The 27,548-nt window shown below is 43.3% G+C and overlaps 1 protein-coding gene across 4 annotated transcripts; it reads right to left on the bottom strand.

Moving 5' to 3' along the window:
- Positions 1-267: 267 nt before the first annotated feature.
- Positions 268-16,524, bottom strand: EPCIP (exosomal polycystin 1 interacting protein). 4 transcript variants are annotated; one of them, XM_069945611.1, is made up of 3 exons: positions 16,323-16,524; positions 14,109-14,156; positions 268-1,150 (listed from the first exon to the last, which is right to left on the bottom strand). In XM_069945611.1, exons 1-3 carry the CDS (start codon positions 16,399-16,401, stop codon positions 441-443), a joined length of 837 nt encoding a protein of 278 aa, XP_069801712.1. In that variant the 5' UTR covers positions 16,402-16,524; the 3' UTR covers positions 268-440. The 4 variants fall into 4 exon arrangements, with proteins under 4 accessions (XP_069801712.1, XP_069801713.1, XP_069801714.1 ...); XM_069945612.1 differs by having other exon boundaries at positions 268-1,155; positions 16,323-16,365; XM_069945613.1 differs by lacking the exons at positions 14,109-14,156; positions 16,323-16,524 and adding an exon at positions 3,170-3,675 and having other exon boundaries at positions 268-1,155.
- Between the last annotated feature and the right edge of the window lie 11,024 nt (positions 16,525-27,548).

Raw genomic sequence — 27,548 nt, 5'->3', positions numbered from 1 at the left:
CTGTTCTATAGGTGCAAATTGGGGTGCCTAACTTCTATATAGAAACAGAAGCTGCAGAAAACGGCCGCAGAAAACCCTGTCAGTTCACACAATGGAGCATTGTGTGCTGTGGTGAGTTGTGATGCGGGCACACACTGATGAGCCCGCATCAGAACTTAGCGGCGCTAAAGGGATGATCTTTTCTGAGATCGGCCGTTCCGTGACCCGGCCGGTCTCATACTATGTGTGACCATAGCCTAAGAATGGAGGATGAAAATGATAACTTGATTTCTTCCAAAAGGTTTTTTATTATTTATCAATGTAGCACCAACATATTCCACAGCACTGAGAATAAATGTATTTATTCACTCTCTTCTCACTTCTACACCACACACTCAATAAGGTCAAGTTATCAGGACCATTACCCCCCATATAGTCATATTACACTGACACTCTGATAATCAGTATATTAGCGTCACTATGTAGCTCTTGTTTGTGGCTGATATCCAGCTGGTATATGGCAGATTCGGGAACTGTTCCTTTATGCTCGAAACATTCTCCACACTGTACGACTTTAACAAGGGAAGTCCATTAAACAGTGATGTATCCAGGTAGGAGATTTGAAACGGGGGGGTTGTAGGCACTAGGCATGGTCTGTCCTTGACACTGCAATGGGTTATTGTCAGGCTTTGTTCTTGGATGCTGTCGGCTTGGACACGAAGGTACTTGAGCCCCAGGATGGCCAGATACTCCGTCGGGAGAGTAGTTGCTCCACACAATGATAGTTTTAGGTTATGCACAAAGGTGAAGTTAACCAATCTCCCCAGGGTGGTTGTGTCGGAGAACCAGATGGTCAGGTCACCATTGTAGCTCAGCCTGGATCCCGTCTTGTTCTTTGGAAGAACGATTGACTTACAGTTACACATCAGGTTGGCCAGACTGAAGTCACAGCTCGGGATGTCAAAGGAGCAACTGCAGTTCCGGATGTTGTTGTCCTTGGAGAATATCAGTGTATGGTTCTGGCTGTGTACAAGGTCCTTAACAATACAAAGGTTCAAGAAGCCTAGGAGGAAGAACTGGTATTTATGGGAGGACATTGATATCCTGATATCATAGGCGTCAGGCTTTAACTGGCGAAACTCCATCCATTGGGGGAACACAGGGGGCAAGTCTAATCTAGACAAGAAAAAAAGAGTTATCAATATTCTAAACAATAATGGGTTAAATATCTGTATGCTCTTATTCTATCCTATCTATCTATCTATCTATCTATCTATCTGCCATGTGCTGGGATAGCTATGCAGTGTTGTGGCTGCTGCATGGGTGTAGGGTCACTTGGGCACTTGCCACGGTGGCCAGGAGTGGTATTGGAACCCACCCCCAGACAAACAGAACAGGTGTAGAGGTGCAGGTGCAAGAGATAATTTACCAGACTCCAGTGACTTATCCAGGATAACTTGGTATACTTGTAGAAACTTCAGTGCAATACACAATGAATACACTTTTGGTAACTTCGGGTGCAGGCAGGAGGTAGTAGCAATAGACTTTGTGAAGTGAAAGTAGAGTGAAGTAGAGGAGCATCTTGAGGGCCCTGTCCAATGTAGTAGTGTACTCTGACGGGATGATGTAGTTGGGAGGAGAAGTAACAAAAGAACAAGATACTCGTACTCGCGTATAGATACTTTAGATTTGATCGCCTTTTGCACTATAGTGTCAGGTTACCCGTCCTGCTAGGGTAGTATGAGGTCCCAGGTCCCTGCACTGGGTTGAGTAGACTTTTCAAGACTTCCCAGAATATTTGTGCATTACAGTAGGATACGTAGGCTTATATGCTGCTTTGTCCTACTGGGGTCAGTAACTCCAGGTGACTGCCCTGTGTGTTGCAGAAGGTATCCCTGGCGTGGACAAGGTTTTCCTCAGAGGACGTTTCTAGCACTGCATGCTAGCGGTACTAACTTGCATAGTTAAATAGGTCTCTAGGTCCTGGCCTAAGGCAAGCCCTGGCTTTACTGCAGCAGGAACTGTGCTATTTGTGTGTGTCCCATTACTACTGACCCCAAAAAGCCATTACTACTGACCTCAAAAAGCCCTCCCAGCAGGAACTAGCTCCTTTTTGTACCTTAGCTGGTGTGTGATTGGTGGAGCTGTGTGTGGGTAAGAGAGAATAAAGAGGATAGGCAGAAAAGTCAGGGAAACAAGCCCGCACCTGTGATTGGAGAAAACATAACATGTGACAAACAGTATTTAAAGGGGTTGGCCACTGTATAGTAAAATTGCTCAGTGTACAGTAATAGTAAGTGTGCTCACTGTATATACTGACAGCAGCTCCCTGTGTACCCCGTTGAGCTAAAATCAGACTCCCCTCCTCCAGGCTATGCTGTCCTGCTCTGTGGTGTTTCTGTCCATAAGATGGCCGACATGGAGTAGCATGTGACTGTGCCATGTCCCCAGTGTCCACCACTGAGCCTGTATATGTCTATGGAGGACACTGGGGGCAGGGCATGGTCACATGCTCCTCCATGCTGGTTACCTTATGGATAGAAACAGCACAGAGTACGGCATCCTAACGTGAAGGAGGGGAATCTGATTTCAGCTGTGAGGTACACAGGGAGCTGCTGTCAGTAAGTGCAGTGAGTACAGTTACTAATACAGTATCTATCTATCTATCTATCTATCTATCTATCTATCTATCTATCTATCTATCTATCTATCTATCATCCATGTTACCTGCGGCCTGTAGGGCACACTAGCAGTTCTGGATATGGCAGTTCAGTTGTTCTTTTTTTGTGTCTCTAGTATATAGCACATGTATATATCCTCACTTTCTCAGGTATATATCATATATATATCCTCACACACTCTGGTATATATCATATATATATATATATATATATATATCCTCACACACTCTGGTATATACCACATGTATATATCCTCACCCTCTCTGGTATACACTACATGCACATATCCTCACCCTCTCTGGTATACGCTACATGCGCATATCCTCACCCTCTCTGGTATACGCTACATGCACATATCCTCACCCTCTCTGGTATACGCTACATGCGCATATCCTCACCCTCTCTGGTATACGCTACATGCACATATCCTCACCCTCTCTGGTATACGCTACATGCACATATCCTCACCCTCTCTGGTATATACCACATGTATACATGTATATCCTCACCCTATCAGGTTACACTGTGGAGGTGCGGATGCTGCGGCGCTCCTGGCTCGCTCTCCCCTGCTGAACCCTGTTGCATTCTAGGATCTTATTCTCGTCTTTTCCTGTATTTCTCTAGATGTTTTTCTCTTGATCTATCTTTGGTTCCTCTGCCACGCAGCAGCAGCACCAGTAGCAGGAAATGAGTCTCAGAAGTTTCTGGCTAAATATCATGTGTTAGTTAAAGGAGCAATGACTGCAGACGGCACAGATTATGTGGTAATACTGTGTGGATCCCCTTCTGGTATGAGAGAAACAACTAGAAATAAAATGACTCACACAGGATGCTGGGAATTGTTACGTAATAGTCAACCATAATAATTAATGTAATGTTTCATAAATGGGAACAACAAATTCTATCTCCATATAGACATAATAAAGCTTTTATTTGTATAGCGCACACAGATTCAGCAGCACTTTACGTAGTTTTGCCAATTATTGCTCCCTGTCATACAAACTCTTTGCAGATGTTGTCCTTGGTGGGATTTGTTCCCAGGACCACAGCGCTGCAAGGATACAGTGCTAACCACTGAGCCACCATGAGCCACATCACAAAACAATGACTACATAGCTATATTCTCCAATGCAGACACTAGGGGTATAGCTGTAAGAGAAAAAGAAGTGGCACCATAATGCATGAAGGGTCCAAATGACTCTCTGCCACATAAGAAGATGCCATAGACAGGCCATTGTGGGCAATGATTATCGGAGGCTCTGATACTACATCTCTAGGGGGCACACTAATGGTGTTCTTAATGGGATCAAACTGAGGATTTCCTAATAGAGGCATTTTGCTGGCATGGTTCATGGAGACACAAAAGGTTTTACATGTTCTATGCATTATGTGTTTATTCAAGGGGCAATTTCATGGTCTTTACCACCCATTTGCGCCCTTTTTAACTGTATGGGCATCCAAAGAACACTTAGTAGGTACCTGGTTAGGGCACCAGCGCCACCCTGGCCAAGGGGGCTCAAATGCTGGTAGTTTCTAACAGGGGAATATCTGAGAGAGCACCACTTTCAGCTCTAAATGCAGCCTTAGGACGTTAATGCAATTGAAAACTGTGATAAAGCGAAGAGCCTGTGGCTCCTTGCCATGTTCCCTAGATGGTGAAGTTTGACTCCACTATAGTAGTGGTTGGTCAGGGAATAGCTCAGCCAGATGTTAAGTTGTTGTGACACCAGTGGCGGTTGGGCACACAGGTATGGTGGCACACCTGCTTTTATTTTAGAGAGGCTGGCTATACCCTTTCCCCTATTGTGAGGGGGTCCCTTGAGCACTTATCACGGTGGTCCGGAGTGGAGTTGTGACCCACCCAGACTATCTGTACCGCCACCCACAGAAAGGGGAGATGACCCAAAGAAGGTGTCATTACTGTGTAGGTGTTTGGATAAGAATCACTGACTCCTGTTACAATAAATAAACTCTTCTTTACTGCAGGAATACCTGATACAGGAATATACCATAGACGTCTGACTTGATAATAAACTTTGGACTTGACTGACAAGACATGTACTGAGAGCTTGAGAGGTAGAATAGCTGTGCGAATTTGGTTGCGGGTGGAGAAGTAAAGAAGGTTCAGAGAAGTAGAGACGAGGATGTCGAGAGAGTCCCAACCCAATGTAGTACTGGGCTCTGCCGGAACTTTAGAAGTAGAATACTTGAGAGTAGAAAGAATACTTGTGCCCGTGTTTTGATTTTTTTTGGTCTTTGCACCAACCATTGCCCACCAGTGTCGGGCAACCCGTCCAAGAGGGTGACACAAGCTCCAGACCTTGTTACCTGGGTTGAGCAGAGTGGTCAGAATTTTCTGATTACACCCGCACTGCAAAATAGAGTATATAGGCTTCTAGCAACTTTGCTCTATCCGGATCAGTTCCTCTGTTATAGGATACCGTCCTGCACCATTAGACTTTTTCACGGCATGGGGTGGAATGATCCCTGACTTGTCCTCTCCGAGAGTGTTTAACACTGCATAGTGTGTAGAAGAGTTGCTTTCGAGAAACAGGTGTCCGTACCTCCCATGTGTGTCTGTTCTGCTTAATGGCTAGACTAAAGGTGCGTTTACACGTAATGATTATCGTGCGAATTTGCGCGATAACGATCGAATTCGAACGATCGTACGTGTAAACGCAGCGAACGATCAAACGACGAACGAGAAATCGTTCATTTTGATCTTTCAACATGTTATCAAATCGTTGTTCGCAAAAATTCGCAGATCGTTCCGTGTGAACAGTCGTTCGCCGATTTAACCAATGTGCGAGATAGGCTTAGGCATTCGCAAAACGATTTTCCGTACAATATATCGTACCGTCTAAACGCTGATCGTTATGAAAAAAAAAATCGTTACCCAAACATCGTTAATCGTACGATCGGGCCAATTATCGTTTCGTGTAAACGCACCTTAAGACTCACTGGACTTGTCCTCTCACAGGGGACCTGGCATAAGCAAGGGCCCAACTTGGCTGCTGTAGGGACCGTGCTGGCTTGCATCCGCTCTGCTCAGCAATGTGACTAAGACTCACTAACACTTCCTTTCCCCATGTGACTACCTCCTACAGGGTATGTAATACCTGCTGTGAGTGGGTGAGAAGAGAAGAAAGGAGAAAAGAGATAGGTCGAGGAGAAGAAGAAAGAGCTCTCATTGGTGCACAAGTTAAAAACAACAATAACCCCTTGAGTACTACAGCTGTGCAAGACCTGGGCACAAGATATACATACTAGCGACATCTAGTTTCAAAACTTAAGTACGACTACATCACCACTTACACTTGGAGTACAGGCTTTTGAGAAAGGTGTATCTACTAGCAACACCCGTGGTGTGACATCACATGAGTCTTTTTTGTCCTTTTTTTTTTATTTAGGCGGGGGCGATTGACCTAAATACTGAGACCACCTACCTAAATACTGGAGCACCTACTTACATACTGGGAGCACCTACCTACATACTGGGAGCCCCTACATATATGCTACGGGACCTACCTACATACTGAATGAATCTACCTACATGCTAGTGGACCTACCTACATACTGGTAGCACCTACCTACATACTGGGGACCTACTTACATACTGGGAGCACCTACCTACATACTGGAAGACCTAGCTACAAACTGGGGGGGAACCTACCTACATACTGACACCATCTACCTACATACTGGGAGCACCTACATACATACTAGGGGACCTACCTACATACTGGGGGACCTACCTACATACTGACAGCATCTACCTACATACTGGGAGCACCTACATACTGGGAGCACCTATCTACATACTGAAAGACCTACCTACGTACTAGGGGCAACTACCTACATACTAGGGGCAACTACCTACATACTGGGGTACCTACATATATACTAGGGGACCTACCTATATACTGGATGAATCTACCTCCATACTGGGAGCACCTACCTGCATACTTGGGTGCCAACCCACATACTAGGACCACCTACCTTCCTACTAGAGGAGCTGCTGAGCCATATTTTATATGGTTAATTTTTTATGGGTACAGTGTAATTTTTTACATTCAGGTATATGAACGCTTATTACAGACTGGCTATAATGTCCCTGGGCAGACAGGTTGCACACTGATGCTGTTCCGCATTCATTCTATCCATGCTTCCTTGTTCCTATAATTGTACATTATTGTTCCATACAGGTTGTGTCGCTTTCTGCCCATTTATTGGGGGAGAGTGACAGAAAGAAGCTTTCTCGGGCTTTAGTGCTCAAACATAAGAAGGATTAAAGATTAATCGCCTTAGTTACTAAGAAAGAAAATCTCAGCAGGGAATGAAAACATAAAGGTAATTAAGGACTTAATTCAGCTTCAGGCGCCTGAATCGGAGCTGAGAGTCCCCTCTGCGGGCCGCCATGGTTATTTCTCATCTCACTGCCGATTCCTTACTCTGCACTCACAGATATGGCTAAGTAAATATCTATACAATGACATTAATATTCATATTGACTGGCTGAAAACCACTGCGCACGAGGCAAATTACGGGAAAATAACAGGCTGCGCGCTATTAGGGAGTGTTCACACTTAGTAATTTTAATGTAGGAAATCCGTGAGTGAAAATCATTCCCATTCATCTGAAGGAGGTTGTTTCAGCAGAACATGCATCGATCTCTGCAACCCCTGTTCAGATGAATGGGACAAATCTCCAGCAAAACTTTAGACGCCATCTTGTACTATATTTAAAGGGGTATTCCCATCTCAACCGCTAAGGCCTTATTAACACAGTCCGTGAAGATGTCTGTGATCACGGGCAATTTTATAGCCCATTGCTTTCTATTAGGCTATTCACACGCTCCGTTTTTATATGGATCCGTAATCTGCTCCGTTAAAAAAAAATAGGATATGAAATTAACCACACCTGAACTGGAGACAACAGTAGGGGGGAAAGTGGCCATGTTTTTGTAGTGCTGGATATTCCCTTTAAAAAGCTTTAAACAGATCTGTGAAAAACATGAACACTGATAAAAACAACGGATGCAATCAAGGATGGTTTTTCATGGATCACGTAGGTAGATAATCGACTTTATCCACGGACCTTGAAAATCACTGATCCTGGGAATCAGACCTTATACTCAACTTGTTATAATATGGAGATAACAAGCACTGAGCATGAGGACCTGAGCAGGGGTGTAGTTATAAGGGGGTATGTCTATCTATCTAAATCACCGTTGACTATATTTTGGAGTTCTGTCGTCATTGGATTACTATATACCTACACCGTGGACCCGGTGTGTTGGTTGGCAACCCTGACTTCACTGAGTGCTGTGGAACTTTTTTGGGCATCTATCTATCAATCTACCTTGGTTTACAAGTAACTTGGTCTGAGAGCATTTTGTACGACAAGCTCTCAGTTTTAGGGTAGCTTTACACATACCGTATCGCAGCAGATTTGATGGTGCGGATCCTGTACGTGTGAACGTTATACAAGCCCCCTGTGTCCCCGTCCTGATACTGGGTAGAAAGCCCTCTCATGTTAACCTCCTGCTACCTGTTCAACTCTGCCAGTGATTGAATGTCTTCCGGCTCTCATCCGGTGCCCGTCCATATCAGGGACTGTGTAGAACTGCAGAGATCCTCCTGTGGAAGCGAAAAGCCCGGCTGCTGGAGGACTGAAAATTTGTGAGGCTCCGGTGCTTTCCTACTCCAGTGTTCCGGCAGCCTAGATCCTGTATGCACATGCGTAACCCAAGTGGTGAGTGCTTCAACTCCACAGGGCCTCGTCTGGACATCTTCCGCCATTGGTCGTGTGTGTGTTGCCACCATCTTGCCAACACATGGCGCTTGATGGTGTATGACTGCTGCTTCCTTCTGACCCCCGATTTATCCCCTTCAATGATATCAGCTCCAGACAGCCGGCACTAGTACCAGCACTAACTAGGTTAACCGATTAACCCCTTCTTTACTGATAAAGTGTTCTTTATTGATACAGAACACCTTACCTACCTTATGTTTGGGTTATGGAATAGATTGTCTGCATATTTATTTTGTATGGCAAAATCTGCTTTGATATACAAGTGAATTGGATTACAAGCATGTTCCCGGGACAAATTATGCTCATAATCCAAGGTTTCGCTATATAAAGATAGATAGATTTTACATATAAAGATAGATAGATTTTTTTGCATAAAGCTGCAGTAAACCATGATATGGTACCAAATTTATTATTGTTATATTTATCTAAATGAAGGGAAATTATTGAAATCTAAGGGTCTGGTGACAATGTGACCCTGACCTAGTTCCCAGCTGGTAACTGTGTAGTCATATGAGCAAATAAACTGACATCAATGGCCGCTGCTCTCTGGCTGTTGTGAAACTACAACCCCCAGCTTTAAAGGAGAACAGCCCTCGCCTGATATCCCCATCATATTAAAGAATTAGTCTGAAAATAGTATCACAGCTATGCCAAAATATTTAATCTCAACAAAATTCTGATAAGTTGGTGAATACCAGGTGTGGTTCACATGAATTCTGATAGGTTGGTGAATATTAGGTGTGGTTCACATAACCCTCAGCTGGTAAGTGATGCTGTATTTGCAAAAAAAAAAAAACTTAATTGTTTAGGAGTGGAAGTTTACCTATAATGTAATTCTATTTAAAGCTTACCTGTTACTACAAATACAAAGAAGTAAAACAGCGCTCCATAGCACAGGTCAGACAGTAAAACAGGTAAGAGCACAATATTAGAAGCTCTCACCTGATGTGGTTGTGCAAGGAGAGGCACAACACTCAAAGATAGCTTGTAACAGGACTGCAGCCTCTCCCCAAATGAATCCAACCAGGATCATATGCCAATGTAAAAACACCTCCTCTCCAATTAGGGGAGTCCAAGGGCGCAGGTCCAAGGAAGGGACAATGTGGTCACAAATAATTATTTATTGATAAAAATTCCATGAAAATAGTATTAAAAAGCGACATAACGCGTTTCTAAACCGGACTGGTTTCTTTCTCAAGTGTCATCTGATGACACAACGCGTTTCTAAACCAGACTGGTTTCTTTCTCAAGTGTCATCTGATGACACTTGAGAAAGAAACCAACCCAGTTTGGAAACGTGTTGTATCGCTTGTTAATACTATTTTCATGGAACTTTTATTAATAAATAATTATTTGTGACCACATTGTCCCTTCCTTGGACCTGCGCCCTTGGACTCCCCTAATTGGAGAGGAGGTGTTTCTGCATTGTCACTACAAATAATTTTTTACATGTCATCAGACATGTCAAAAGTTATTAATCACAGTGGGTCTCTGATCAGAATACATCACACTCCGTTTGTCAATATTTTTTAAGGTAAGTCTATGAGAAAATATTGACAGAATCGGCATACGGTCAGGGAGTGGATGGGCTGCTGCCATGATCTTTCCACAGCTATATCTTCTGATCAGAGCGGGTTTCAGCAGTGAGACCCAATGTGATCAATAAGTTTTGACATGTCTGATGACCTGTCAAAAGGCATTTGTAATGACTCATGCTCATTTGTGCTCATTAAATTCAAATAAGGTCCAACATTCTCTTGAAATCCTTTGCTCCATCCCAGCATCATGGAGTCACATGATGAAATTCTATTAAATTTCAATAGAGAAAAAGAAACCACCAGAAAATCATTCCATAGAGATCAGTTTCAAGTATGTTTGAATCTGCAGGAAAATTCTGGATATGATGTTTTCCTTGCAGATTTACTAACCTATTTGTAACTGACTGTATTTACCAAAAATTAACATTAAAGGCTTGACCACTAGGTGTCTCCCTTTACTGCAATCTGCTGTTCACTACCTGTTGTAATCTGTTTTTAGTAACAGCTAGATTGGGACAGAGTACAGGAAGGCTGGGTTTAACATGTGTTATGTGCAAGGAGAGGGACAGATGATCTGTGCCTCTGCAAGTTGAGACCCTTGCTATAACTGAAAGGTAAATCAAGGCTTCCCTCTCATCTCATTCTACTTATAAAGTACAGCGCAGCTGTCCCTTGTGTAACTATCAATGTACCTACAGCTGTATGTCCAGTGTAAAGCTGATGCAGCAGTAATGCCCTTCTGCCTCCACATGTCATCTATAGTACTCAGTTTTGTAAATCATCCCCTAGTACAGTCCCAGCCTCATCCGTCCAGTGCACTTTCCCCAGCACTATGGTATGACATAGTGGAAAGGAGTATGCTGTGCCGTGGCCACAGAAGGGAGGAAATCCCTGTGTAAGTACTACTGGCAAATAGCCCAACTCTGGTCCCAATCCCTGAAATGGAGGGAATAGGAAATAGCTGTGCACCATTCAGGGATTCAACAACAGCAGTGAGAGAGAGCCCTAATAGCACCTTGTCACCACGCTAAAGGGTTATTCTAGGCAGATGTTAAACTTTTTTCAGGGCATCACTACTAAACTTGCCTCCTTCTCTACATTTCTCTCCACCATTAACCTCATTTCACCTCTGCAGTATGCTTCTGCCCACTGGCATATTCCCATATTGCATAACGTCATAAGGTCATGTAAGCAGCCTGTTCCGGACCACCCAAAAGTCAGTCCAATCCTAATGATGACTCCAAACACACAGAGAAGGATGTAATGTCCGGCCGTTGCGATGCCTCCACCGCCGTGGTGCAGCATGCTGTGCAGGGTCAGGGCGTTGATAGTAAGAATCCTGCAGCACATTGCTCATTTATCACCCATGCTTTATGTCAACACACAGAGACATTAATGGGAGTCGTGGAGCTCGGTTAGTGTAAGTGCCAGGAGTGTAACATTGCCTGAGTAATCTCTGTTTATGTTGTGATTCCTGTTCACACTCCAGATAGGGCTCTTCTCAGGATAGGTTTTAGTAAAATTCTTAAGACATTTTGCGCTGGAATTAACCCAACAGAAACTGTGTGTGTAAGGCCGAACATTGCATTTTATTCTGGAATCATTTAAAGGGGTACTCTGGGGACAAAAAATGTTGAACTAGTGGCAGAAAGTTATATAGGTTTGTAAATGACTTTTGTTTGAAAATACTAATCCAATACTTATCAGCTGCTGTATGTCCTGCAGGAAGTGGTGTATTATTTGCAGTGACAGAGTGCTCTCTGCTGCCACTTCTGACAGGAACTGTCCAGATCAGAAGCAAATCCCCATAGAAAACCACTCCTGTTCTGGACAGTTCCTGTCATGGACAGAGGTGGCAGCAGCAGAAAGCACTGTGTCCAAGAATACAGCACTTCCTACAGAATATATCCTAAAAGGTTTTTTCTTCAGAGTACCCCATTAAAGGGACAGATTAAGTTGTGTATATAGCTGGGCAGTGTGAGATAACCCACAATTAAAGGGGTTATCCAGCGCTACAAAAACATGGCCACTTTCCCCCTACTGTTGTCTCCAGATGGGTGGGGTTTTGAAACTCCATTTCCAGTTCCATTGAAGTAAATGGAGCTTAATTGCAAACTGCACCTAAACTGGAGACAACAGTAGGGGGAAAAGTGGCCATGTTTTTGTAGCACTGGATAACCCCTTTAAGATCTCAAGCAGTAAAGCAGGGGTGGGGAACCTCCGGCCCGCGGGCCGCATCCGGCCCCTGACACCTCCGGATGTGGCCCGCGGCTCCCCTGTGACATGCGCCGCTCTGGAGGAGAAGGAGCCGACACACACGGCATCCTCCTGTGTCTGTGACAGCTGCCAGGAGGATGCTGTGAGTGCCGGCTCCTTCCCCTCAGAGCGGTGCACATCTTCTGACTCCTGCCCTCCTGTGACGTGCGCCGCGCTGGTGAGGCAGGAGCTGGCACAGACACAGGAAGATGTGTTGTATGCCGGCTCCTGCCTCACCAGCGCGGCGCAGAGCGGCGCACGTCTTCTGACTCCTGCGGGCCGCGCGCGATGACGTTATTTCATCGCGCGCCGCCTGCAGGAGAAGACCGGCACAGAAGAGAGGAGGGAGAAGAGGACCTGGACAGCGTGGGAGCGGAGGAAAGGTGAGTGGGATGTTTATTTTTTTCATTTGGGGCAGGCACTGGGGGTTAACTAGGCCACCAGGGACATGACTGGGGGGGGGGGGGGGGTAAATAGGCTACCAGGGACAAGACTGGGGGGTTAACTAGGCTACCAGGGACAAGACTGGGGGGTTAACTAGGCTACCAGGGACATGACTGGGGGGGTTAACTAGGCCACCAGGGACATGACTGAGGAGTTAACTAGGCTACCAGGGACATGGCTGAGGAGTTAACTAGGCCACCAGGGACATGACTGAGGAGTTAACTAGGCTACCAGGGACATGACTGAGGAGTTAACTAGGCCACCAGGGACATGACTGAGGAGTTAACTAGGCCACCAGGGACATGACTGAGGAGTTAACTAGGCTACCAGGGACATGACTGAGGAGTTAACTAGGCCACCAGGGACATGACTGAGGGGGTTAACTAGGCTACCAGGGACATGACTGGGGGGTTAACTAGGCTACCAGGGACATGACTGGGGGGGTTAACTAGGCCACCAGGGACATGACTGAGGAGTTAACTAGGCTACCAGGGACATGACTGAGGAGTTAACTAGGCCACCAGGGACATGACTGAGGAGTTAACTAGGCTACCAGGGACATGACGGGGGGCTGACTAGGCTACCAGGGACATGACTGGGGGGGTTAACTAGGCCACCAGGGACATGGCTGGGGGGTTAACTAGGCTACCAGGGGCATCACTAAGGATTCAAATCAGGTACAAGGGGCATCACAGAGGGTTAACTACAATAGCAGGGGCATTAGGGGAACAATACTTTGCCTTGTTCGGGTGCTGCAAACCCACGCTACTAACTGCTGCGCACAGTATAACATTGAGTGCGGCCCTCGAATGATTTTATTAAGGCTCGACCGGCCCTCGACATGGAAAAGGTTCCCCACCCCTGCAGTAAAGTAAGCAGAGACTTATTGTAAGGTATTTTTTTATACATGGCAAAACGCTATTTAAAAATGTATCTTTTATGTGTAAATCATGAAGAGGAGGAGGGGGATGCAGCTGAAGCTGCACAGAAACTGAGTAGTAGTGTTGAGTGGACTTGCCAAACTGTTCGGCAATGTTCTCCAAACCAGAGAGCTCAGCATTTGATTCCTGGTGGCTGATGAAATTGGATGCTTCGGCCGCACGCTGCATAGTGTGCAGTGGGGAATTCTAATGCAGGCGCGCACGGATGCGCCCACATCAGATTTCAGCGGTGCTAAAGATCATCCGGCCAGTACTGCAGTACTGGCCAGGATGATCTTATCTGACACCAGACGTTCTGTGACCCAGCCGGGTCACAGAACGGCCGGTGTCATACAGCGTCTGAACATAGCCATAGGCTGTATCCATGTTTTACTGGCAGGCATCCAATGGTGGCATCCAACTTCTCAAGGCACCAGGAGTCAAATGCCGAGCGCTCTGGTCAGTATGGAACCTACCTTGTTTAATCACAATGAGGAATCCTTTTCCGGAATTCCAATGTAACTCTGAAAGGAAAGTAGATATTGGAGAAAATGTTATTACATTGGTCCTCTTGATATAATTTACCCAACATACTCTTTATGGCTATCTTCATATAACGTCAAAAATAGAGAAAAGGTGGGTGCTTTTGCTATTTAAAAAAAGGCCAGTATTGCCACAATTTGACTGACTGCAGTGCAATGCATTGAAGTCAATAGTAAGACGGACGGCACACAGTGAATTGGGTAACCAACGTTTTTTTACCGCGGACGTCAAAATAATGATCATTACAATTATTTTCGGACATCTTTTGCAAACATCGGCCGTTTTCTATTAGTTGTTCACACACAGTTTTCTTTTGTCACCGTTCTTTCTCAGTTTTTATTATTAAACCCAAAGGCCAAATAGTCCACCTAAACTAGAATAATGTACCAGCAGCTGTTATTGCATGACGGGGAGGCCAGGCAGCTAAATGACGTCAAATTATTTTAGACTCAAAATTAAGGACGCCATTTTAAACTGAGCTGAAAAAAACGTGTGAAAATAGCTTATAGGTGACACTATATAGTCTATACACTACCATCATTGGGCACTGTTGCAGCTTCTGATTGATCAGAATAGAATTTAAAAGGGGTATTCCACTCAAAAATAACTTTGAATATGTTGCTGTCCATGGTGAGACTAACAATTCCTACTATACTTATTATTTATTCAGTCTCCTTTCGCCAGTTCTGAGCTGCTGCTTTTTGCTGAAAACACAAAAATCTGTGTGCAAGCTTTTCTCTCCATCTCCTCCTCCTCCTCCTCCCCCATCCCTTCCGAGATGACTGATGTACACAAGTCCCTATCTGCAACTTTGTAATGCCAGGTGGATTTATCACAGTGAATTTATCAGCAACTTGACCTCAGATTAACCCTCCCAGCATTACAAATAAGCTACAAAGTTGCAGATACAGCTGGCCAGGGACTTGTTTACATCAGCCCTCTTGGAAGGGAGGGAGGAGGAGGAGAAAGAGAGAAAAGCTCACACAGTTTTTTTGTCTTCAGCAGAAAGCAGCAGCTCAGAACTGGGGGAAGGAAACCAAACAGATAATAACACGTATGGAATAAATTGTTAGTCTCACCATGGGCAACAACATATGAAAAGTTATGTTTGAGCAGAATACCCCTTTAAAGGGCTACACAACAGGAAGGATTTCTGGGGGATATTCTTGGCTTAAATTTCTCAAACTTGGCATTCTTAATGTCTTGAACATAGGCTCACAGTACTCTAGCATTGATACCCTTTGACTACAGATGGTGTCACTAGCGGTCACGGTGGATCGGCGGTATGTTACAGATTTTGTCATCGGCCTCACTCGAAGACAGAGAATGTGGGGGAGCTGAATAGAGGGTGTGCAAAAGGCTAGTGTCCTACAGAAATGAGACCCTCTCCTTTATGTATCTTCCCTTCAGGACCACTATTACCATCTTGTTTTCATGTTCTGACTGGTCAGAAGTGTTCAAAGCTGCCAAGAACATTGCTTGCACATCACATTCTATTTCTAGGTCTTTTGCCTATAAAGTAAGGGCCGAGGCTGATTTGCTCCGCTCTTCTCTTGGCCTTATAGGAGTAAATCTCCAGCATGTATATGGGCAAGATGTCTGTACATATACCGCTATATATCCATGCTTCTTTAAAAGCTTGAATGAAAATATATAGTGCATTTATAGAAAGGACCCAAGTATGAACCACATGGGGCTCCTAGAGATAAACCAGGACGACCCCCTTTAAACATGACAAACAATAAGACAAGTGATTAAACAAATGCATAAGGGTATTGCCACTTTAACTCCTAGATATAAGACATTGCAACATGGCACTTGTAGCCCCACACCTGCTGCTCAGGTCTCAGGCTGCAGGTCTACAGCAGAGTTGTGCTGTTTAGATCCATTAACTTAGATTGTACAACCTGGTCTGCTCATTCTATTCTATGGTTTATTGATTGGTGCAATATTATGTATCATCAAAGCATAAGTACATATCTTATTATACAGTGTCTGTATACACCCTGTAGCTGGCTAGCCATTATAAAGACTACAACTCCCCCTAGTCTGATGTTGTCAGGGCATGCTGGGGGTTGCAGTTGTACATGTCATATACTCTACATATAGATAGACCAAAGTATACTTATACTGAACATTGGACATACCTTGATTCAGCGTGGAGCTGCAGTCATTGAGAATCCCTTCCCATCCCAGAGGCGGCAGGCTTATGAGAGCACATGGCATAGGGGAATGGGCAGTGCTGATCGCCCAGGCGAACCTTCCAATGTTTTCCCTGATAAATGGCCGTGTTTAGATTCGATTTGTACTTTGCATTCCTGGGAAACACTCCCTTTAGGAGCTGGGAAAGTTTACCAATCTCTGAAATGCCTGACTGACAAATGATGTGGAGGGATTAATGATTACTAGGCGCTGCAGCGGGGGGCACACTGGATGCTGGGAAGCCCTGGCTGTATGATAGTGGTCTGGTATATAGATATAGGAGAATGATTAGAGCAAGCTGTTAGATAGATAGATAGATAGATAGATAGATAGATAGATAGATAGATAGATAGAGAACACAGCCATACATTCCAGGTATATGAGCAGCTATAACTTGTATCTTATATTCATCATAAGCTTTTATTCATTTCATAGTGTTCTCCATATTATTCTGGTCCCAGTAACTATAATATCCCCCTCTCTAATTCCTATGGTAATGTGGCGATTGATTCTCCAGTACATATTTGGGAGGCAGAGTTGCCCCCGTGTCGCTGGCAGCACAGGGGTTGTGGACTGGGTATTGTGTCCGATGTGGAAACTTCTAGAACCAGGCAATAAGACAAGTCTGTGGGAAAATGCAGCAAGACAAAGAGCTAATCCTGTCTAGTGGATTTCACTCTCTCTAAACAAAGGACGGCTAATTACAAATTTTCTTAACCCAGTGAAGGATTGGGGCGGCGCGGGCCTGTCTGCGAGTCATGTGAAAAGCTGCATTTATAAGCAGCAAAATGTTCAATAGTTAACTATATAGTAATGTAAGACGCATAATATAACACTAAAAGTACCACCAGATTATGGATTAGGACTGTAGTATGTAAGTAAAGAAATTACTTACTGGGCAATTACTATGGGGCTAGATCATTGGGGACCATCAAAAAGATAAGAACCTGTCTGAGAAGCCCTGTTTAAAGGGATTTTCCCATAATTGACTTTTTATGACCCTTCATCCCGGTTACCAGACCCCCATCTGAAGAATCATTATCTGAAGAATTACAGGTCCCTGATTGCCTGTTGTGGAACATGAATGAAAGAGATTGTATAGGATTAAAAAAAAATGTCTGCTTTCCATAAAGAATGCCATAGCTATCTGGCTATTCCGGCTCAGTCCCATTAACCTCAAGTGTAATACTGGACACATCCCATCTACAACTGTTGTAAATACATTACATTACTTCTCCTGCGTTGTACTCCAGTTGGATGCTCACATACCTACATGGGACAGGTGGAGGAATACCTACAGAGGGATATGCTTTACTGGGCAGGGGGCTACTATATAGAAGCAGAGGGGTCTAACTACCTAATGGGAGCACCAAGGGGGCCTAACTACTATATGGGAGCACAGAGGAGGCCTAACTACTGTAAAGGAGCACAGAGGGGGGCTAACTACTGTATAAGAGCACCAAGGGGGCCTAACTACTATATGGGAGCACAGAGGAGGCCTAACTACTATATGGGAGCACAGAGGAGGCCTAACTACTGTATAAGAGCACCAAGGGGGCCTAACTACTATATGGGATCACAGAGGAGGCCTAACTACTGTATAAGAGCACCAAGGGGGCCTAACTACTATATGGGAGCACAGAGGAGGCCTAACTACTGTATAAGAGCACCAAGGGGGCCTAACTACTATATGGGAGCACAGAGGAGGCCTAACTACTGTAAAGGAGCACAGAGGGGGCCTAACTACTGTATAAGAGCACAGATGGGATCTAATTATTGATAATCGTAAAGAGAGTTGTAAAGAAAGATTTACATGGTTGTGCCTTTATTAGTGCACAATGAGTATGTATATATCATGTGATTCACTTTTATTACATGTCCTATCGTAGCAGACGCTACCATAGGATTGATGTGATGTCATCACGTTTTGGTTGTTTTTGATATAAATGAATAGCTAGCAGTGACTATGTTAGGCAGTAGCAAAAAAGGCGCTAGCCTAAACGCTTCCTGCATCGTTTGCATTAACACATGGACATGCAATAAAACTTCAGCAAACATTGGTGAGTGCCGAGATTTTGCCTTTTACAATTTATGGGACTATTGCTCTTCTCTACAAGCACCACCAGATACAGAAGGCTGAACCCTTTCTGAGCATAATACTATATTGGGCATGCTTACTATATGTGCTGGAGCAAAGAACATCTGTCAGACGGCCATATTTACCACTAGGCACCCATGGTCCAGTGCCTGGGGCAAAACCAGGGAGCAGGGGGAAGGAAACAACTTTTTTTTTTTTTTTAGTTTTTTAGTCTCCCACCTCCAGTTTAGACTTGCCAGTATATCTGGTGTCTTTTCAAGGGGGGGGGGGGGGGGGGGGGGGTTGGCTGGTGTATGGTGGTATTAGTAAGGTCTGCTATAGCGATGTATGGCCTAACACTGATCAGATATCAATATGATGTTCAGAAACTAGAAAATCCTGATGCTGATTGGTGAGTGAAGATGGGGCGTCTCTAGGTTTAGTGCCTAGGGCAGCAGCAGCTGGTAATACGGCCCTGCTGGCAGATATTGAAAGGGGCTCAGACTGGATGGAAAATAAAAATAAAAGTGAGTGTCCTGTGAGTCATTGGATATAAGTCACTGTCATTATTTGTATAGTCTGCAGTGAAGGTGTAGCACTGGTATTTACAAATGCATGGTAAATGTATAGGGGGATATTGGGGGAACTGGACCATAACCATACTATATGGTGGTACTTATTGGAGAGCAAATATGTCATTATCATTATATAATTTATGTTTATCTTGTATTTTTTTGTGTCTTTTGGTAGTTTTTCCATGTGGCATGTTTACTTCAACATCATCTGTACCATGAAATGCTCGTATGTATTTCATACATGCTCTTATTCAGACTCTGATTCAGACTGCGTTTTTCGGTACAAACTAATCACTTTGTTCTTTAAAATATGTTTATAATTAGAGATGAACCTGATCGTTCGGTATTTGATTAGCGGGGGCTGCTGAACTTGGATAAGGCTGTAAAACATGTCTGGAAAACATGGATACAGCCAATGACTATATCCATGTTTTCCACATAGCCTTAGGGCTTTATCCAACTTCAGCAGCCACCACTAATCAAATGCTGAAAGTTCGGTTTCGGATCGACTCGAGCATGCTCCAGGTTCGCTCATCTCTAGTTATAGTACCATGTAATACACTAATGTGTATAAGAGCTTAGATTAGCATATGTATTTACTCTTTTCTATTTGGAGTGTTTATGGTACAAATTTGCATTCCATGTCTATCTTTTTGATGCCTTTATTCTACATAGCATGCAACAATAATAACAAGTATTTTTTAGCCTTTATATGGTTTTTAAATTATTGTAACTTGTATGTTTGTATTACACAAGAGATATGGCTCTGAAAAGTTTTGCACTTGTAATGTAATCAGTGAATTCACCTGCATTGTGTGCATTTATACCTAGTAGGAGGAATGGGCTATTGTCTAGCAAGGGCGCATGCGTCCGAAACGTGTTATCAAAGACTAATGCTGTCTTTACACAGACAGATTTATCTGACAGATTTTGGAAGCCAAAGCCAGGAATGGATTTGAAAAGAGGATAGATCCCAGTCTTTCCTTTATGACCTGTTCCCTGTTTATCGTCTGTTCCTGGTTTGGGCTTCAAAGATCTGTCAGATAAATCTGTCTGTGTAAACGCACCATAAGGGTTGTATTGCACAATGGTGTGAATTGTCCTGTTTTTATTGGAAACTGAAATAAAGCAAAAGCAGAAGTTTTACTGACACATGCTGGATCAAGTTGTCTTTCTTATGGATAGGGGGATATTGTCTGCATATAATATAGGTTTTCAACATATTTTAATTTCCATTGTCTTCCATTATAAAAAAAAAAAAAAAACGGATCAAGACGGATGCGTTTTTTTTTCTTCTTAGCGTACACAAAAACGCGGTGGACCAGATTTTGTGTATGTTAAAAGTAACCATGTAAAAATGGATACATTAAACGGACTGCAAAAATGTGAACCCAGCTTTAACTTATAGTGTGTATCAGATAACTCTGCTCATTTTGTCCCAGTCTACACAGCAAAGCTGACAAGTGAGCTACAGAAAACAGAAAGCATTAGTCTATGGTAACTGCTGTATTGACACATTTTTGATGAGAAATTCTTATTATTTTTCAGTAGAATAGACTTTATATAAGAAATGTGACATTTCTTTTTTGTCTGGTTTGTCACAATCCAGCAATGTTATCCCATGAGGAGCGCTCTACCATACTAGGCATGCCCCACAGTAACAACTAGTGCAGTGTATAGAGCTCCCAGACTGACTTGGCTCCTGTTCAAGCATTATCTGATCTCCTCTGTAGGAGTACAGTCCAGTAATTTCTAGTAGCTGAAGGAATCACTAAAGAGTAAATCATTATTTGAATAAGATAACAACAAAAGAGCTTCAGAGAGGAAAAACCTTCATCTTTTTTTCTTAGTGCAAGAATGAGGCATATCCCACATATCAAACCTGTTCATCCAGGGTGCCCATAAGTATTGTACTCCAGCTCCCTCCTCTTTCATCGATTGTATGACACATTTGCTGTACAAGCTAGACAATGCTCCAGGTTCTAATATATATATATATATATATATATATATATATATATATATATATATATGTATGTATGTTCTGACTGGTTACCCTTTCTTGAATGTGTTTTTATAGGCCAATGTACTAGCAGGTACATTGCTTTAAGATCTTTACATCAATAGACTGGTCACCGGCCCGGACTGAAAGACTGGAGGCCAGCCCGCCCGCCACCGGTGTGACAAACCCCCCCTCCCCTCTGTGATGCAGCTCTATTGTTTCTAATGGAGCCGCATCACAGAGAGGAGGGCAGTTTGGAACTGACCATTGAACCATACATACAGCCACGGCGCAAGACTCCCAAAATAACTCCAAGGACCTCACAAGTGTCTTTCTTGGGCATTTATTCACACTAGGCTTTAAAATGAGTGACGCATTTCGGTTTTTGACTGACACCTTTTATTAGGATCCTCCTCACTGCAAAACGCCAAGTCCTCAGAGGGGAGGGCAGAACGTCACACTGGGGCGGAAGGGCCTGCCTCCAGTGCTTCAGGCCGGGCTGGTTACTGGGAATAGACGGGGCCGCGGGCACCAGTCTATTAATGAAAAAATCTTAACGTGATGTACATTCGCTTTAAAGGGATACTCTTAAGAGTCATTTTTATACATTGCTTAAATAAATTTATATTACACTTTGTAGTAAAACTTTAATAAAAAATATATAGTTTTTGTTTATACACTTTTATCTCTAAAATCTGCTGTTAGGGAAAATCTGTCTCTAGTAATAACTAGATCAGGACAAAACACTGGAAATGGAGGGCAGGACTGAGACAGAGCCTGGGCAGTATATCTGTAGGAAGTCTGCTGAAGATGATCCACACTGTTCCTGAAAGGTAAATCTCTCACCACCCATAAAGTTCTGGGCAGCTTTCCTCTGTGTAAAATTTGCATACCTACTACTGCATATTTGTTCTATATTGCAGTCGTACTTCATCAGTATTTTCATTCATGTTATCATGTTTTTAAAAGTTTTTCAATTTCCTGTCTTTAAGACAGCCCATCAGTATTCACTGTAGTGTGAATACAATACTGAGGCCATACTGATGAAATACCGATGACATACTGATGGTATTTAATCTGTAATATGTCCATAATTTCCAATATTCTCATGTGAAACTTATCTTTCAGGTAGAGGAATAGTGTAACAAACAATAACTGATAGGTCCACCAGACTAGACTAAAATTCCAAACCCTTACCCTTAAAATATCAGATCCCAGACCAAAACCATATATGATTATGCGGTAAGGCACAGGGACTGTTTGTTTTAGTGGTCTCCCTGCTGGGTCAGCTGATACAGTGGTGTGTAGCTGAGTGGGTCTAGGGTCACTTGGGTACGATAGCTTGGAGGACCCACCCCAACAACTTGGCACTTCACCAGCACCCAAAAAGAGATTAACCCAAGTGTACAGATGTGTTTGCAGGTGCGAAAATGATAAGCCAGAGTCCAACAGTGGAACAGTTTACGTAGGACAAACATAGTGCAATACAAGAACAGTCCAGTGCAATACAACAGTTGCTATCTTCCAAGAGACTCAGGTGCTTGTAGTTGAGGTAGAGACCAGGTGCTTTGCAGAAGAGAGAGAGAGAGGAGAGGAATTGCCAGAGAGGCCTTGTTCAAGGTAGAAGTGTTCTCTGCCAGAACAGTAGAGGTGTGTAGAAGAATAGAATAGAGAATACTCGTACTCATAGATGACTTCTAGTCTTGACCGCTTTTACCCCCTAGTTGCAAGCTACCCGTCCTAAGTGGGTAATACGAGCCCCAGGCCTTGTTAGCTGGGTTGAGAAGACTCCCGAGACTTCCCAGTTGTCCTGGGCTGCGCAGTGGAATACGTAGACGTTCCGTAACTTTGTTTCACTGGAGTCAGTTCTTATGACTCCTAAGGTAACTGCCCTGCACCTTGTAGAAAAGTTCCTGGCGTGGATAAGGTGTTCCCTGTTTGGCTTCTCTTCCCTTGTAAAGGTTTAGCACTGCATAACTGTTCTAGTGCTCACCAGAGGAAACTGGCTCCAGTATGTAGGGCACACTATTCAACCCCTGCAGTATAGACTGAATGGTCACTGTAGCAAAATAATGGGTTATCCCGACATTTTTTAGAGGAACACAACATGAATTTTACATCTTTTACTATTATGCCCATTGATATAATATTAGAAACTGTCTCTAATAGGTTTGAAGTGCTAAAAACCTGTGAAGTTTACTGGATGTATGTCCTAAACACTTTTGCCCCCAAAGGATTGAATGAAATCATGGATGGAATTCTGAACGTTACTTCCAGGTAAAATTTCATTCAAACTACGCGGTATTACTGTACTTCAAGACTGGGTGCCCGAAAAGTGTTTGAGAACCGAGCAAGAGTTTGAGAACCAAAGCAAACTTTCCTTGAAAATACTGTTTAAATTCCGAGCAGTTTGAGCACTGAGGTATCTCTGTATTTTATGTAATTTATATGTGTATTAATTTAAAAATGTATTTTAAAATATTCCGCCCACACTGTGTATGATGTCACTTCTGTGGTCTTTTTACAACATTGTCATGTCTACATTGATATAAAGCATTATTAGCGTGCTTAACCCCTTAAAGTCAAAGCCAATTTTCGTTTTTGCACTTTTGCTTTTTCCACTTTATGTTTAAAAGGCTATAGCGCTTGAATTTTTTCACCTAGAGACTTATATGAGCGCTTATTTTTTGCTAAACCAATTGTACTTTACAATGACAGGCATTATTTTTCCATAACATATGCTGCGAAACCGGAAAAAAAATCATTGGCGCTGTCAAATTGAAAAAAAAAAAGGAATTTGTTTTGATTTCGGGGAGTTTTGCATTTACACCATTCGCCCTATGGTAAAACTGACTTGTTATGCATGTTCCTCAAGTTGTTACAATTACAACTATATATAACATGTATAACTTTTATATTATCTGATGGCTTGTAAAAAATTCAAACCATTGTTAACAGATATATGTTCCTTAAAATCGCTCTATTCCCAGGCTTACAGCGCTTTTATCCTTTGGTCTATGGGGCTGTGTCAGGTGTCATTTTTTGCGCCATGATTTGTTCTTTCTATCGGTACCTTGATTGCGCATATTCGACTTTTTGATCACTTTTTATTACATTTTTTCTGGATTTGATGCGACCAAAAATGCACAATTTTGCACTTTGGAATTTTTGTTGCGCTGACGCCATTTACCGTGCGAGATCAGGAATGTGATTAATTAATAGTTCGGGCGATTACACGTGCGGCGATACCAAATATGTTTATTTATTTATCTTTATAAAATGGGAAAAGGGGTGATTTGGACTTTGGGGAGGGGATTTTTTATTAATAAAAAAACATTTTTACTTATTTTTACTGTAACTAGAAGCTCCCCTGGGGGACTTGTATATAAACAGCACTGATCTCTCATAGAGATCAATGCTGTGTATATACACAGCAAAGATCGATGAGATCGGTCATAGATTGGGGCATAGATGGGCTACTGCAGGCCATAGCAATCTATTGCCGAGCCGGGATCAGCATCACTCCGACGCTGAGGCCCGCCACGGGCAGAAGAATGGATCTCCCCCCCCCCCCCGCGATCGCATCGCAGGGGGGGAGATCCGTCCCACTAGACACGAGGGACATTTGGATCAAAGCCTCTAAGTGCAGCTGTCAGGTTTGACAGCTGCACTTAGAGGCTTAATTAGCCGGCGCGGACCCGCGCCGGCTAATAGAGGCACTGCCCAGCTGCACATGTCAGCCAGGATCAGCACCGTTGAACACCCCCCGCAGCACCATGACGTATCAGATACGTCATGGGTCGCTAAGAGGTTAAGGAACCGTTATGGTTCAGAAACGCCTTGCTTGCTATGCTTGAACAAATCTGGTTTTACTATACCAGCGCCATTCCTGATTATGATTTTTCTTTATATTTCTACTGGCTATTTTTATAGTGGTTCATCGAACAGGACCAGATTGGATCAGAGGCTGCAGCTATCCCAGTGGATTATTCCTCATAATGGCAAGGAGGGATAGTATGAGATCGACTTTAACCCCTAGACGACCCAGGGCGTATAGTTACGCCATGGAAGTCTGTCCCCAGACTACCTAGGGCGTAACTGTACGCCCTGGGTGTTTCTCCCGCTATGAAGCGTGCTCCGGAGCGGAGCGCGCTTCATAGCAGGTGGGGGCCGGCTGCAATCAGCAATCAGCGGCGTTTAAGTGTAAGTGACAGGGGGAGTCCCCTGTCACTTACCGATCGGGACCCCCGCAGTGTGACTGCGGGGGTCCCGATCGGTAAAACGGGCCGCCGGAGTTCTCTTACCTGCCTCCGTGCGGTCCGATCGGCGATCTGCTACTCTAAGCCTGCACAGGCAGGCTCAATGAGCAGATCGCCGATAACACTGATCAATGCTATGCCTATGGCATAGCATTCATCAGTGTAGAAATCAAACTAATCTATGTAAAAGTCCCCCAAAGGGACTTCAAATGTGTAAAAAAAAAAAAGTTAAAAACACTAACACACTACCCCAAAACCCCTCCCCCAATAAAAGTTGAAATCACCCCCCTTTCCCATTATATAAATAAAACATATAAAAATAAATAAATAGATAAACATATAATATACCGTAGCGTGCGTAATTGTTTGATCTATTAAAATATAACAAGCGTCATTGCGAACGGTAAACGGCGTGCACGAAAAGAGGGAAAAAAGTGCGCGGATTACCGATTTTATGTTACATTATATATATATATATATATAAAAAAATTAATAAAGTGATCAAAAAGTCCGATCTTCACAAATATGGTATTAATAAAAACTAGAGATCATGGCGGAAAAAATGACACCCCATACAGCCCCGTAGGTGAAAAATAAAACCGTTATAAGTGTCACAATATGCCCATTTTATTTATAATTAATTGCCAAAAAAAAGGATTTCATTTAAAAAAAATATATAACATTAGAGAATCTGTGTAACCTGCATATGGTTGTGTTCGTACTGACCTATAGAGTAATGGTATCGTGTCGCTGTTACCATATAGTGCATTACGTAGACACAGGAACCCCCCAAACGTTACCATATTGCATTCTTTTTTGCGATTTCACCAATTTATATCTTCATAAATAATATATTTGGAATTCCATCATACATGTTATGGTAAAATGAAAGACGCCATTACAAAGTACAACTATTCCTGTAAAAAACAAGCACTTACATGGCTTGTAGATAGAAAACTTAAAGTGCTGGAGCTCTTAGAAGGGGAGGAGGGAAAAACGGAAACACTAAGATCAAAATTTGCGCGGTCCACTGGGTCATTTTGGGCCTGGTCCTCAAAGGGTTAAATGTAGAAATGTCTAACAAGGTTAACTCTGGGATCTCCAATACCCCAAGGAGTGGAAAAGCTATAGACTAATTCTGCTACTGACTTTTATACTGTTTGTAGACTAAAACCTTCTAGTGGGCAGCGTGTAGTGGAGAAGCACAGCCTTAACAGATACAATGTTTCAACATTAGTCTGCCATAGACTTGTATTGAGTGTCAATACAAGTCTATGGGAATGACACAGCAGTTTCTTTCTAGTTGTTCACAACGCTGAAAACGTAGCATGTATGTTTTTTGCCTCTGGGGCTGGGCAGCAGTGGTGGAGAGGATGAGACTTCAGCGGTGGCGAGCTGGTACATATAAATGGCCCCATTATTCTCCTCATCTACAATATAGATAATTCCTATAAAGTCGCTAATGTAAGACAATCGCTTATAATGTAATTCCCTATGATACTATTAAACATGGCTTTAATTATTTACAATATTTTGCTGGAATGTCCGAGCTTTTTACTGTTCTAATCTCGTTCCTGACAGATCTGCAGAGCATTGCGTTAATGCATTTATTCATTGACAGATATACTCTGCAGATGTTTTGCTAGGCTGGATTTATGTGGAGTAGAGTGATTTGCAAAACACGTGCCTGTGATAACAGTGAAGGATTGAGACATGTTTTCTGTACCTGGCCTGGCTGGCAGTCAGATCAGGCCCATGATCCACCCTGTGACCCGTGTCCTGATGGGTCGGTCTGAGCTAGCTTCAGCCTGCACTGGGTGGTTCTGTACCTTCAGAACTGACTGAAACCGGATGGAAGGGAAGAGACTTGTGGGTAGTGACATGCCAGCCGGCTTCTTATCAAGATAAACTTCTACTCCCAATCCTGAACTCTGTATACTAGAATTTGCAATCCTACTAAGTACTCAAATAGCTAACAGAGGTATTCACACGGGTGCCAAACCTTACTCACTTGTAGAAGGAATGAGGAGTCTGCTACCTGCCATAGAATAACTCCACACATTTATGTAACCTTACTTAAAGGGAACCAATCAGCAGAAAAACACATATAAAGCTTTTGAAATGTGCTCTTAGACCACACAACACACTTGCCACACATGTTTTCATAGCCTCCTTGCCTCCCCCATGTAAGCCGCAAAGTAACTTTATAAAACTGGGGCCCTGTATGCAAATTACCTGAGGTAGTCATCAGGGCAGTG

This window comes from Dendropsophus ebraccatus, chromosome 11, assembly GCF_027789765.1.
Source record: "Dendropsophus ebraccatus isolate aDenEbr1 chromosome 11, aDenEbr1.pat, whole genome shotgun sequence".
Taxonomy (NCBI): domain Eukaryota; kingdom Metazoa; phylum Chordata; class Amphibia; order Anura; family Hylidae; genus Dendropsophus; species Dendropsophus ebraccatus.
The sequence above is the reverse complement of the archived record's forward strand: the minus strand, read 5'-3'. Positions and strand labels throughout refer to the sequence as shown.

Excerpts from the sequence above, each read along its gene's own strand:
- EPCIP (XM_069945611.1), bottom strand. The coding sequence starts at position 16,401 with ATGCCATGTGCTCTCATAAGCCTGCCGCCTCTGGGATGGGAAGGGATT. Across the intron at positions 14,157-16,322 it reads CAGCTCCACGCTGAATCAAG|AGTTACATTGGAATTCCGGA; the intron begins GTATGTCCAATG and ends CTTTCCTTTCAG. Across the intron at positions 1,151-14,108 it reads CCTCATTGTGATTAAACAAG|ACTTGCCCCCTGTGTTCCCC; the intron begins GTAGGTTCCATA and ends TGTCTAGATTAG.